The sequence below is a fragment of the Panicum virgatum genome, chromosome 8K (genome assembly GCF_016808335.1).
Source record: "Panicum virgatum strain AP13 chromosome 8K, P.virgatum_v5, whole genome shotgun sequence".
Taxonomy (NCBI): domain Eukaryota; kingdom Viridiplantae; phylum Streptophyta; class Magnoliopsida; order Poales; family Poaceae; genus Panicum; species Panicum virgatum.
The window spans coordinates 55,987,359-56,001,999 of NC_053143.1; the positions used below are offsets into that span (position 1 = coordinate 55,987,359).

The window sequence follows — 14,641 nt, forward strand, 5'->3', positions numbered from 1 at the left end:
TGATACTCAAAGGTAGGGTGGAAAGACAATGTGTAGATAAAGATCTAACACATAACCAACACTAGAATAACATATCTAGGAGAAAGGGTAGATTTGGCCCACTAAGATTAACAAGAACGAGATCAGCGAAAACTCGACCACGGCACATTAGATTAGTTAGGTGCAGATTTGGAAACCAAAAGAAAGTATGCATGCATGCGAGGTATGAATGCAACATGACGTCTCCTCACATCGTGAGCACGCCTTAACGTTCTAGCACTCATGTACGACCCGAAACAACCGCATTGCCCAGCAGCACTACAACCCTCCTACTAGCACTTAGGACAATGGGTGATTTCCCGCCTTATCAACCTCGGTAAACAGCTCAAGAAGTTTCCAACAGGTAAAGGGGTTTTCCTACGCTCCCGCTACTCATGCAGACAAGAGGGGTTAAGCATATCTTAATTAAACAAGTGAAGCAATAAGGAGGAATTAGTTCTAAGACCAAGGAAGAAAGGTAGCATTTCACCTTAAGTTCAAATTTTTAACAATGGTAAATCTTAGTGGAAGTAATCAAATTTTATTTGACTCTCAACCCACTAAGCAAATTTTTGGTTCACTTTATGGAACCTCGGCCCGTTGTGAGAACCGCCCAATTTGATACTATTTTAAACGAACCGCCGGTCATTATCATCCAGATAAGAGTTAACACGTGCAGGCCGGAGAGCGTGCCATGTGTTATCCCACATCTAGAGACACGAATAACCGACACGTCATCCGTCCAAAATGACATCAAATCCGGTAGTCCCCGACACGTCATCCGTCCAAAATAACATCAAATCCGGTAGTCCCGGTACGTGTTTGCCTCATGCCCAGAATTAAGCACACGTACCGTTATACAATCACATACACAGTGCCGATGAACCACAAGAGTAATTTTACACTCTTCAAATTACAAGTTCGATATAGGTGGGTTTCAAACTTCACGTACAAGCCTTGGGCTCACGAAAATCATATAAAATAGAAACATGCTTAGGGTTTATTGACTTTACATGCTCTCACGGAGTTCAGCTATGATAAAACATACTCAAGATGATGATGCCTTGCTCAAGGACATCACCACAGCCACAACGACCTACTCCTCCCCCGCATTAGGATCAGCGGGGTAGAAGTGGCCGAACACCACTTCTGGCTCACCTACAAATATGTTTAGAAAGCAACCTGAGTACAAAAGGTACTCGCAAGTGTTACACTATTACATACACAATGATCATGCAATGACTCAAGTAAAAGCTTTAAGATTAAGTAATTATTGCAAAAGCATTAGCTCTGTACACTATCACCTATCAGAATTAATTAACATTGCCCAAACCCCCAAACAATTTTAGTACATTAAGAGTATACAATATAATGAGTCACAGAGGTGCCATGAACCATTTCCATCATTACCGAAACATTCTACGAAGAGTTCAACAGACAAAGAGCTTGCTCAGAACCGAGAGCGCGGCAATTTGAATTGATTTAAGCTTGCAAGGGTGTACTACTTTACCCACACGACGCAAGGACCATGCGACTCACCCAACCGGCCAAAGTTGGATAAGGGGGTACTCGCGTCAACCGTTGCCAACATGGCTCGATCATTGAAATCTTCACACCTAGCTTACGCGTAGAGACTTAGTTTCCATCGGGGACATCTCTAAACTTTCCTACACGTAGGTCCACCCGGGGACACCTCTAAGCCTCTCTGCATAGCCTGTAGCCACAGTATCTAGGACTGCACATCAATGATCAAGTCAAAGAAGATAATTGGCTTATCCGTACCATTATATTGGATATGTGGTAGCACGAAAAGGTGCTCAAAGCCAACGTCATCCACGGACGGTCCTTAAACAATCCAAGCGGACTATGCCCATGTGACTCCATTCACTAGGCCCTACCATACCACTCGAATCTCGATACTACCAAACTCTTAACAACCCAACCAAACCAGTGCGATCAAGGGTAACCGGTAAAAGTGAGCCTCCAAACCATTCTTGTCTAGCGAGAAATATAAGTATTCTAAGCAGAGCTAAGCATCTAGTCAAGTTAAGTAATTAACTAACTAACTAGTGCCAAGAACAAGGATAACAAATCAAGGAAGGACTATGCATAAAGATAGGTACAAAAATGCAGTACATATATACCATACATATATAGCCCAACAATACCCAAGTGGAATAGCTAAACAAAATCAAATTAGACAGGTGCAAGGAATATGCTTAGCTGCTTGCCTTGGTTAACTTTGGGCTCGACCACGAACGAGACTCAGGGTTCAGGCTCAACGGACTCGGTGGGCTCCACGGGTTTGACCTCCGACGGTTCGGTCACAATAATGCATGAATGCGATGTGAGAATTAAGAAACAAACTAAACAACAAGCATAAATCATGAAATAATTTGATCATGCCGAGAACATTGTATGGAACTCATGAAAATTAGTTTTGCAGCAAAAGCATTTTCCTATAATTAACCATAAATATATTAGTTTTCAGCGATTCAAAACCAGATAAATCCGAAAAGACATGCAAAATTATCTAAACAAATCCAAGAAAATTACCTTAGATATTAGGCATGGAAACAAAGCTAACAAAACTGGTTTTACTATTTTCTCACTTTCCAGCAAAAAGTTCTATATTAAACCATTTTCAGACAAAGCATAAGAAAGTAAGCTAAAACTTTGATAAACAGCAAGAAAACATGTGAACAAGTTGCACCACTGAAAACTAAATCTCACAAGGAGTCTAAAAAAATTTATTTTTAAATTTTTAGAGCAATACATAAATAAATAAGAATTAAACTCACTTTTGAAAGATAAAACTATAGATAAAACTACAGCAAAGTAACATGCAAAACAATATTTTTATTAAGTAGACATCACTAGAGGAAACCAACAAAATAAATTTCATAATTTTTGAATCTATACACGAATTTCTACACATTTTGCAAGATTGCAGACAAAAACACCTAAGAAAACCCTAGCAAAATTGCTAGGTGCACCCGGATCCGGCCACAACCGCCAGGCCAGAGGCCGACAAGTGGGCCCCACAGGCAGGCGCCCCACCCAGGCCGGGTCAAGGCAAGGCCAGAGGCGGGGCCGAAGTGGGGCAGGGGGTGCGCACACCGCGCGTTCCAGGTGATGGTGAAGCTCACCGGCAACGTGGATGGCATGGAACGGCGACGGAGGAGCGGCGCAACGGACAGGGGCGGCGGCGGACGGAGGCGCTCGCCGGCGGCCCTGCAGGGAGGGAGAGGAGGCCGGGTTAGTGGCGAAATCGATCACGGGGAGGGAGGGGAAGCTAATCCTATGAGGAATCGGCGAGGGGATCACCAAAGACGACGAATCACGGCGGCCGGCGGAGCTCCTGGCGGCGGCGGCAATGGAGATGGGGGCCAACGGTGCTAGGGTTTGGGCAAGGGACGGTCGGGCGTTGAAGGTGAGGAGGAAATACGTGAGAGAGAGTAGGATAAGGCCGGCGACAGCGGAGCGGATAGGGATGCGCGAGGGAGGGCGCGCGCGGCACGGCATTCAAGGATGGCCGGCGCGTGGCGTTGACTAGGCGGTGCGCGGTCGCGAAATGGGCACGGCGTGCAGTGAACGAGGATGGCCGACGGCAAGGATGGCGCGTGGCATGCCGCGATGCGTGCGTCGGCGCTCCGCGTGCTCCACATTCTCGGGCTGTGACACCCACTCCTCCCCTCGCGCCTCCGCCTCGGTGGCCTCCGCGCTCCCGCCCCGCGACACCAATGCCGCCGCGCCATGTCCGTCCGCAGCTCCCTCATCGAACCGGACGGGGGCGCGCTCGTGGACCTCGTGGCGGCGCCGCCCCGCGTCCCCGCGCTGCGCGCCGAGGCCGCTGCGCTCCCGCGCGTGCGCCTCGCGCCCGTCGACCTGCAGTGGGCGCACGTGCTCGCCGAGGGCTGGGCCAGCCCGCTGCGCGGGTTCATGCGCGAGGACGAGTACCTGCAGAGCCTCCACTTCAACTGCATCCGCCTCCCCGGCGGCGGGGGGCTCGCCAACATGTCGCTCCCCATCGTGCTCCCCATCGGCGACGACGACAAGGAGCGGAACGGGGGCGCGCCCGACGTCGCATTGCACGGGCCCGACCGCGGCCTCGTCGCCATCCTGCGAAGGTACAGGCTCCTGGCTTTCTTATTCCTATTATTGTCAAAAAGATACAAAAAAGATGATTTGGTTCAATCAAACACCAACACCACAAGTTTCTCAGACTGGATGTTAATTGCGATGTACTTGTTCTGTAGACGATGATTTTGCGATATAATTGAAATTTCTCGGAACCTCATGGCATCATGTTTGGTGCGTATCCGTGATTTCAGTTTTGCATATAGGCATAGTAATTGGAGGAATGCAGATAAACGAGCTCTGCCTCCACGCAGCCAACTTTATGAGTATTTAATTCTGACAGATTCCATCATCCAGGCATCTTAGGCCTACTGCTTGTTCTTTCTTGTCCACATTTTGGGCACCTTTAGGGACCATAGCAGCATCGCTGGCAAGTGGCAAACTCAATGGATGAGAATTTTTTTGGGGAAAAGCTATGATCCTCCTTGACAGTGCTGTCCTCTTTTTTCCATCATGTCGCTTTCACTGTTATTGGGATTCCCTTGTGGTGCGTATTTGACCATGTGACTGGTGAGCAACTTGATTTTTGACATCTCTATGAATAGCTATCAGGTTTTTGGGGTGTGACCATTGGTCAAATGGTACTGTTCTGTCCATTGTTCTAGATGAGAGAAATGGTGCTCATTGTGTGGCCACTGCAAATTGTCATGTTAATACATGACCTCATCTCATGTGGAAGATCTCTTCATGCCACTTGCCCTCTTTTCTGGAGCATGGAGCAATGTCACCATCATCTTGTCACACCTATCCATTAGTCTCTCAACTATTTCCATTCTCCAAACATATTTTAGGTCCTAGCTAGTCCTTTCTTACACATAGCTGTGAAGTATAATTATAATATCACGTGTTATACCATTTTTTAACTAGAAATATAAGACCGTCATTGCTTTCCTTCAGGGTGAATTTCCAGCAATAATCTGATAAAAAAAAACACCCTTCCCCCTCCCTACTTTGACCATTACTAGTAGCTTCTTCATGCCACTTGCCCTCTTTTCTAGAGCATGGAGCAATGTCACCATCATCTTGTCACACCCATCCATTAGTCTCTCAACTATTTCCAGTCTCCAAACATATTTAGGTCCTAGCTAGTCCGTCCTTTCACATAGCCGTGAAGTATAATTATAATATCACGTGTTATACACTTTTATTTTTTTAATTAGAAATGTAAGACCATCATTGCTTTCCTTCAGGGTGAAATTTCAGCAACATTCTGGGGGAAAAACCTCCTCCCCCCTCCCTACTTTGACCATTACTAGTAGCTTCTTCTTTGGACAGGTAGTTAGCTATCCATGGTGCCACTGTCAACTTTTTTTTACATAGCAGGGTCAATGTTACCTCTCTCTTTCCTGTTTTAGTATTTTGCGGCAATTTTTTTACTCTACCACTGGTAGCAGACACTTGTAGACCACTTCCATGTCTAGCGGCTAGCATATCGTCTTCTTCGCGGTATTACTTCTATGCCTCATTCCTGTCAAAAGTGTTTGATTGTAACGCGCACGTTTCTTGTCTCCAGAATTGAAATACACCCCCACAATAAAGAAGAAAGAATCGCAAGAACATGGGGTACAACTGCACCTGGTTTACCCTACGTTGATGAGGCTATTGCGCCAGCTGGGAACTGGCTGATCGGTGGTGATCTGGAGGTGTTGGCACCCATAAAATACAATGATGGCCTTGATCACTACAGACTTTCACCTCAGCAACTTACGAATGAGTTTGACAAGAGAGGGGCCGATGCTGTGTTTGCCTTCCAGCTTAGAAATCCAGTACACAATGGTCATGCACTTCTGATGAATGACACTAGAAGGCGCCTCTTGGAAATGGGTTACAAGAATCCCATTTTACTGCTACATCCTTTGGGTGGTTATACCAAAGCTGATGACGTCCCACTGCCTGTTAGAATGGAACAACACAGCAAGGTATACATTTGGCATCTTAGCTATTTACCGCGTATCATGCAAATTGCTGAAGTTGATCATGTACAGGTCTTAGAAGATGGAGTCCTTGATCCTGAGACTACTATAGTGTCTATATTCCCCTCTCCAATGCATTATGCTGGTCCAACAGAAGTACAGTGGCATGCAAAGGCAAGAATTAATGCTGGTGCGAATTTCTACATAGTAGGCCCTGATCCTGCTGGGATGGGCCATCCAACAGAAAAGAGGGACTTGTACAACCCAGACCATGGGAAGAAGGTCCTCACTCCTCAGCATGGCTCCTGGTTTAGAGAAACTCAACATACTTCCCTTCAAGGTATTTTATGAACATATTGACATCATCCTTTTAACTAAAAGGTTGACTGTCCATAAGAATATGACTGAAAACTGTTGAGCTTTGCATTAAGCATTTAATTCAACTTTTGACTTGCAACAACTGTTCCTTTTTCTGTTATTCTTGTTAAGATTTTTTTTTGCATCTTAAGTGCATTTTGCTAGAATATGAATAGTAGATGGATCTGATGATACTTGCAGCATGTAAACTTAGTAGGAAATCATTTTCCTGTTAATATGTTGGTAGTTGGTACTAGAATCTTTGTTGTGTTCGGTGAAGGAATAAACACTATCAGTTTCACCTATGCTGCTCTAATGGAACCAAGAATAAATAATAACCATATCCTATAAATTTAAGATATTGCACATTTTATCTGTCATGGTAGGAATTTACTTTCATTAGGGACGGTTAATTGATCTTGATACTACTCAACTCCAAGACATTCTTGTTTTTGTTTTAAAGACCATGGCCATACCATTTTCAGATACTCTAAAGTTTCACTAGTGTAGGTACCACAGGTATTTAAAAAAAAAGAATCAAGCTGCACCTTTGGTGATTCAGTTTTATTCCATTTTCCTCAAAACATGTTCAGGTTTCCTCAAGTTAACTTGAATGGGCTCTTGTTTTGTTGTCACTTGCAGGTAGCAGCTTATGATACAATAGCAAAGAAGATGGCCTTCTTTGATCCTTCCCGCAGTCAAGATTTTCTATTTATCTCAGGAACCAGGTAGGCTCATTAGTTTTGCCACATTTATCATCTAAGTTTTCATACTAACAATGGCGTGCTCCTGCTAACCATTAACCTTACGTATCAACCAGATGCGTACTTTTGCCAAAAATGGAGAGAATCCTCCAGATGGTTTCATGTGCCCAGGTGGGTGGAAAGTTCTTGTCGACCACTACAACAGTTTGCAAGCTGAAGAAGCGACTCCGGTTCCTGTATGAGGCAAAGCTACTGTTTGACTATGAGATTATTCAGTGGTGGCTCACATGAAAGCACACGATCAGATCACTTGAGTTTTTCCTTTCTTTTTATTGATTCTTTAGGTTGAGAGTTGATTGATACGATCAAAGCTCTTGGATTGTTCATGTCCTCAAATATCAGCTCCGAAGCGTGGGAAGCCAAGATCTGTACAAATTGAGCCTAAGCAGCTTGGTTATTGTTTTATAGTTGAGCTGGCTCAGCCAGTCAGATATATAATCAAAAGATGTCCTTTACTTTTTGTTGAGGGAGTTATTGTATTCTTGGTTGAACTGTGTCCAAAAGCTGAATTGGAATGTAATCAGCTATCAAAGGATAATGAGTACACTTTGTTGAATCAGATAAGGCTCTCTGCTTCCTCGTGATTCTACAATGCCTGTTACATTTTTTCCCCTGCAGGGTCTTTGATGGTCCCTTGTAGCAATCCACAGTACTCCCAATGGACTGAACGGGCTGGACTTTTCAGCATAGTTCGGAATTCGCTGCTCCAATTGCTTCACGACTGACTGCATCTTCTGAAAATAAGCATGTCTAGTTTCCAAACCCTCTGCAGGGATTTGATTCAGTTGACACTTCAGTAGAGAACAGAATCGAGCTCGTGCAACTTGTGGCAAAATGGCTGAATTTATTAGTAATACTGCTGTACCAGAGTGGTATGCTGTGCTCAACAACTTGAAAAGTACACCGCGAAACGAATAAGTTCAACTTAAAAATGTGACATCATGTCTATCTATCATCGGTACTTCTTGTAATAGTAAGTATGAGTACACAAGGTAATGGAAAACATTTTCATTGCTCATTCAGAATCAAATCACTAATAACAGTAAAGAAGCTCCATCCAACCGCCTGTCAGACCAAAAGATTATCGATTCCCCATTGTTGACATGGATAACGCTCACCATTTTTTTCTGGTAAGCTATTCCAATTATTATTATTATACATTTATAAGGATGGATAAATTTGGCACGCTCGCTCGCTCCATAAACTTCAACCCTATCATTTCCATGTAGTCCGTCACAATTACAACGAGGGCGCTCGATAACATAAAAAGCTCAAACCTCGCTTGGGGCTATCCTGAAGTGTTAACCTTAACCTTCTCAGGTCGTAAAGAATCTTGAGTTTAAGGTTGTTGAGATGAATGATAATCTCGCTTCTGTGTGGAAGACAAACTTTGAGCTCAAGATGACGGCACATGGGAGACAGTGAAGTGAAAAGATGACTTTATAACACCAATTAATAATGTGGTCCATGGAGTTGCTTGGAACCTAAGCCCTGTTTAATTCTCAAATCATAAACCCGTAAACGCAAAAAAAATATCACACCGAATATTTCGACACATACATGGAGTACTAAATGAAGTCTATTTACAAAATTTTTTGTATGGATGGGCTGTAAATTGCAAGACGAATCTAACTAGCCTACTTAATCTACGATTTGCAACAGTAATGCTACGGTAACCATCCGCTAATCATGAATTAATTAGCATCATTAGATTCGTCTCGTGATTTTCAAACCATCTGTGTAAAAAATTTTGTAAATAAACTTCATTTAGTATTTCAAATTAATAAAATTCTTTCGCAAAAAATTTTGAATTTCAACTAAACAAAGCCTAAATGGGACTCGCTATCCCCACTTCCTTATCACTATTCCAACTACTCTTCTCTTTGTCTATGTCTGCAGTGCAGCATTTATGTCAAACAGTGCAAAACAGTGTTTGGGGACCCATACAGAGAGTCTCATTGGACTCAGCCTAAACAATGTAGAGCTAGTTGATGGAACTACACGATCAATGTCGTACTACTAGCAGCCCTCCGCCAAACCAGTTAATAAGGCCAGCTTCCACCACTTTCAATTCCCACCAAGAATGGCGACGGCGAACCCGACGGTGGTGTTGGTTCCCGTGTGGGGCGTCGGCCACTTCCTCCCCATGATCGAGGCCGGCAAGCGGCTGCTGGCGGCAGCGAGCCGCGGCGGCCGGCCCCTCACACTCACGGTGCTCATCATGCCGGCGCCGACGGCGAAGCGCGCGTCCGAGATCGCCGAGCACATCCGCGACATGGAACAGGACCAGGCATCGGCCAACCTCGGCATCCGCTTCCTCTACCTCCCCGCAGCGCCGCCGCCGGCCCATAGTCACAAAGTTCCTGGGTCGATCGGGTCGAGGAACGGGGTCGAGGGTCGAGGGTCGTCACTTTATAAAATTATGGTACGAAGGGGGTATACATCTATGGAACGATAAATTATTATGTGGGACGCGACCCTGATTCATCGGGGTCGATACTTCGGGTCGATAAAGACAAAAACTATATATATGCTACTAATGAAGAAACTAATCTGCACAAGCATATAAGAAATATATAAAAAAGTACATTTAGATCATGCAATACGTACTCAGCTCATTGTCTAATAAAAACCACATCAATCCACTATCCTTAACCTCCTTATCCCAAGTAAATCTGCTAGCAATGGGGCTGCGACCCCTTTCAAACCGGGACACGATCCAACCTTGAATGGGACACTGACCCTCTTCGACCCCGACCCTCGAATCGGAACGACGTTCCCGGGTCGAGGGACGAGGCATCGACCCCGAATCCTGTGACTATGGCCGGCCCCGGCCGCCGGAGCCGGGGCGAGCTACTCTGGCCCGGAGGAGTTCATCTCCCTCAGCATGCAGCAGTACACGCCCCACGTGCGGGCGGCCATCGCCGGCCTGACGTGCCCCGTGGCCGCCGTCGTGGTCGACCTCTTCTGCACGCCGCTGCTCGACGCGGCCCGCGACCTCGGCGTGCCGGCCTACGTGTACCTCATCTGCAGCGCCGCCATGTGCGCGCTCCTGCTGCGCGCCCCGGCGCTCGACGACGAGTTGTCCGCCGGCGGCGGCGCCGGCGAGGACGCCCAGTTCGAGGCGGACGTGCACGTGCCCGGGCTCCCGGCGCCCGTGCCGCCGTCCTGCCTCCCGACGGGGCTGGCCGACAGGACCGTCCCTGCCTACGACTGGTTCGTCTACAACGGCCGGCGCTACACGGAAGCCGCCGGCCTCATCGTCAACACGGTGGCCGAGGTCGAGCCACGCGTGCTCGCGGCCATCGCCGACGGGCGGTGCACGCGCGGCGTCCGCCCCCCGCCGGTGTACACCGTGGGGCCGGTCCTTGCGGATTTCACCTCACCGGAGCAGGAGCAGGGAGAAGAGCACGAGTGCGTGCGGTGGCTGCACGCGCAGCCGCCGCGCTCCGTCGTGTTCCTGTGCTTCGGGAGCTCGCGGCACCTCACAGCGGAGCAGGCGGGGGAGGCCGCGGTCGCGCTGGAGCGCAGCGGGCGGCGCTTCCTGTGGGTGCTGCGCGGACCGCCGGCGCCCGGCGAGAAGCTGACGTCGGACGGGGACCACCTCGCGGCGATGCTCCCGGCGGGGTTCTTGGAGCGGACTGCGCGCCGGGGCATGGTGTGGCCGCGGTGGGCGCCGCAGCGGGAGATCCTGGCGCACGCCGCCGTCGGAGGCTTCGTGACGCACTGCGGCTGGAACTCGGCCCTCGAGAGCCTCGCCGCCGGCGTGCCGATGGTGCCGTGGCCGTGGGCCGCCGAGCAGCACTACAACGCGTTCGTGCTCGCGGCCGGCGGCGTCGGGGCCGCGGTGCGCGTGGAGGTGGACAGGGGCAGGGACAGCTTCGTGGAGGCCGCGGAGCTGGAGCGCGCGATCGGGAGCCTGTTTGGGGACGGAGAGGAAGGGAGGAAGGCGAGGGAGACAGCAATGGAGATGAAGGTGGCGTGCCGGACGGCGGTCGAGGAGGGTGGCTCGTCGACGGCGTCCTTGCGGAGGCTCTGCGACGCGCTCCACCGTGGCGCGGTGGCTGTGCTCCCAGACCCTGCAGGACAGTGAGGTCTGAGTTCATGGCTCCAGACTGCATGCAGACCGATGTTTGGTTAATTGAGTTGATTTAGTAAGCTTCTTTTTTCACGACGAGCAAACAAAATGGGAACAGAACGAGGGGATTGGGTATTGGGAGTAGCTTCGTTGATTGTATGTAAATGTTGCTCGCTTTAATTTGTTTGGGCTTTTCCAAGGAGGCGTTAGGTTGCTCTGGATTCTGGAATGCTAGAAATAAAATGTGGATAGAAAAATAGATCCCAAAACCTCCTCTTGATTTTTTATTTAAAAAAGATGTTTTTCATGTCTACAAAAGTAGTGCATCTTATTGAAAAAGCGTGATGGGAGGACGCTGGAAAACCATATGGGAACTATTGAACCAGACTCAACAGTCATTACAAATTATGACGGCATTGGTCCAAATGGCTAGTTAGTTCTTGAGGCTATAAGCTTTAAAAAAATGTATCTATGCATAGGTTAGATCTTGTGAGTGTTTGCTTAGGGGGTGGTTGGATTCAGGGGCTAAACTTTAGCTCACGTCACATCGGATGTTTCGACTCTAGTTAGAAGTATTAAATATGATTTAATTAGAAACTAATTGCACGGATGAGGACTAAACGGTGAGATGAATTTATTAAACCTTAATTAATCTATAATTAACGAATAGTTAATGTAGCATCACATTTGCTAATTATGGATTAATTAGAGTTAAAAAATTTGTCTCGCCGTTTAGTCCTCATCTGTGTAATTAATTTTTTAATTAAACTATATTTAATACCTTTAACTAGCGTCCAAACATCCGATGTGACGGGACTAAAAATGAGCTGGTAGATCCAAACACCCCCTTAGACTGTTTACTGCATTGCTCTTGGTTGCGATTAAGGTTTGTGGTGAGGTTTGCACACCTCTCTCGTTGTCGGTGATTATGCGCATTGTCTCAAGTGTGGGGCTTAATTTGTAAGCCTTGTACGTGAAACCCTTCGGACTGCACACCTCTCTCTTGTGAGTGTTTGCTTAGACTAGACTGATTAGTGCATTGCTCTTGGTTGCAAGCAAAGTTGCGGCAAGGTTTGCACACTTCTCGTTGTCGGTGATTATGTGTAACGACCAAAATTTTGAGATTTCCAAAATTCCACTAAAATTTTGAATTTTCAAATTTATAACTAAAATTCTACTTAGTTTGAACACAATAGGATTTAATTCGCGCTAATTATTACAAAATTCAAAAACTTTTAAAAAACCGCACAAAAATATGTTTGAGTGTATCTTTGAGTTGTTTGGCTTTTAATGAAGTGTTTTAGTCGTAAAATGCTTTTGAACCTTTTGAATTCAACCCAAATTCAAATCTAAACTCTTTTGGAAAATGTTTAAAACTTATAAACTTAATTGGGCCACCCCTTCCTTTTCTCCCGCTCGGCCCAGCCCGGCCCATCCCTTTCCTTCCCTCCCGGGCCGCTCTCCCCGCTCACTCCTTGGGCCGTCGCCCCGCGCCTCCGGCCCAGCCTCCGCGCACGCCCCGCCCGCTCGCTCACGCGCGCCAGCCCAGCCCAGCACCGTTTCCGCCTCCGCCGCCTGCCCGGGCGCCACCGCCGGCCACCGCCTCCTTCCCCAACTCCGGCCCCTACACGCGCCCGTGCCACGTGGCCCTCATCCGTGAGCTCGCCTTGCGCTCCCCGTATCCGGCCCCTACCCCTGCAGCACCCCCTCCCCTCTGCTCTACGTGCGCGCCCGGCCCCTACGCCCCGCCATTAAAGCTGGCGAGCCCCCCCCCCCACCCCAAGCTCGCTCCGGCCCTGCACCGACTTGGCCGCCTTTAAAAGGAGCCCCGGTGTCCCCGAGCTCCGTTTCGCACCCACACCAGCACCCCCACGCCTTCAATCGCACGCACACCGAGCTTCCCCTGCCGCCGGCCATCGCAGCCCGCCGTGCAATTAACCACAGCCGACCTCTGCTCCGCCTGAATTGAGGCACTGGTGAGCAACACTGCAACCCCCTCTCTACACTGCGCTAGGCCCCGCGGCCCGTAGGCCACCCCAGCACCCGAAACCCACGCGCCGGCGCTCCGCCGCTGCCCGCGCAGCAGCCCATCGTGGCGAGCCTCCTGCAGAGCGACCCAAACCCCGCCTAGGATTGCCTTGGCTCCGAACGCGCGCGCAGAACCCCAACGCCCCAAAACCGAACCCGGAACGGCCCGAACGCATGCTCGCCGGCGAGCTGCGCCGCACAGAACCGCCTCCGCGGCCGTGCTCGCTGCCCCGAGCCACCCCGAGCCCAGCCAAGGCCGCAGGTGGATTACGCATGTCGCGTAGTCCATCCCCGGCCAAGCCCCACATCAAATCAACCCCCATAGCGCCATTTATGGCGAACTCCGGCGACCAGAGCCGCGCGCCGCCGTGGAACCAACGCGCCGGCGACCCAGCGCCGCCGCCCCGCGCGCCCGACCCCCATGGACCGTCCGATCAAGATCCAGCGCCCCAGATTAGATCCCAGATCCATCCAACCCAGGCAGTCCGATTCCGATCCAGCGGATCAGATCGCGAGGTTCACCCGAGAATCTTGCTAAAGAGCCCCTGAACTTTTTAGAAATAAACCCGCAGTCTAACCCAGTTCAAAAGTATTTACAAACCGGCCCCTGCATTTATGTTTTAAACCCTAAACTCTTGAAAAATCGAACCCGCCGTCCCCGGGCACGTTTTTTCTTCTTTAGCCCTCGGGAAGTTTTAGATAATTACATTTAGGCCTCTAGATTTTGCAGAAAACCCCCTCCAAAGATCAGTCTCTCACAGATAAGCCCCTAGTTCACCTTTTCTAACAATTCAAACTTCCCCAAGCCATAACTTCTTCATTTTTCATCCAAATTCGACGATTCTTGTTCCTAAAATCTTCTAAATTCAAGATCTATTCAACTATACTAAAGTTTACCCAAATTGAATTTTATTTTCTTTGGGAATTATAATTAGCCATAGTAATCAAGCTAGCTTTAAAAATCTAAAAATGGTTAGTTTAATAAATTAATATAAGATAATTATAATCGTTTAGATAATACAAGATTAGAATGATTAGGGTTCTCACATAAAATGATAGGCCAAACATTTTCATATAATTTTATGTGCTTATAAAATTTGCTTAGCATTAATAGGCGTAATTAAGTAATATAACATGCTAAGTTAATATTGTGATTAAGGTTAAAACCAATACAACTCATTGAGTATAAGTCATCGCATGAAATGATAAAATCTAGCCGTTACGTAAAACCATCTCACACACCCTAACAACCCCGATACACTACTACAAAACAGGCCTTTGTTCCTGACCATTTGTCCCGACAGCCTTTGGGCCCGGGACAATAGATGGCTTTTGTCCCGGGT

General features: G+C 48.0%; 1 protein-coding gene and 1 pseudogene across 1 annotated transcript; both read left to right on the plus strand.

Annotated features, from left to right (window-relative positions):
- The first annotated feature begins 3,744 nt into the window (after positions 1–3,744).
- Positions 3,745–7,719, plus strand: LOC120646431 (annotated as a pseudogene).
- A 1,434-nt stretch (positions 7,720–9,153) lies between these two features.
- LOC120645335 (anthocyanidin 3-O-glucosyltransferase 2-like) lies at positions 9,154–11,577 on the plus strand. Its single transcript, XM_039922136.1, has 2 exons — positions 9,154–9,532; positions 10,016–11,577. The coding sequence occupies exons 1-2, from the start codon at positions 9,276–9,278 to the stop codon at positions 11,283–11,285; spliced, it is 1,527 nt and encodes a 508-aa protein (XP_039778070.1). The 5' UTR covers positions 9,154–9,275; the 3' UTR covers positions 11,286–11,577.
- Positions 11,578–14,641: the final 3,064 nt, after the last annotated feature.

What these genes read in the sequence shown, in the direction of transcription:
- LOC120645335 (XM_039922136.1), top strand. Translation starts at nt 9,276, where the DNA reads ATGGCGACGGCGAACCCGACGGTGGTGTTGGTTCCCGTGTGGGGCGTC. An exon ending in TACCTCCCCGCAGCGCCGCC is followed by an intron (nt 9,533 to 10,015) that starts GCCGGCCCATAG and finishes CCTGTGACTATG; the next exon opens with GCCGGCCCCGGCCGCCGGAG.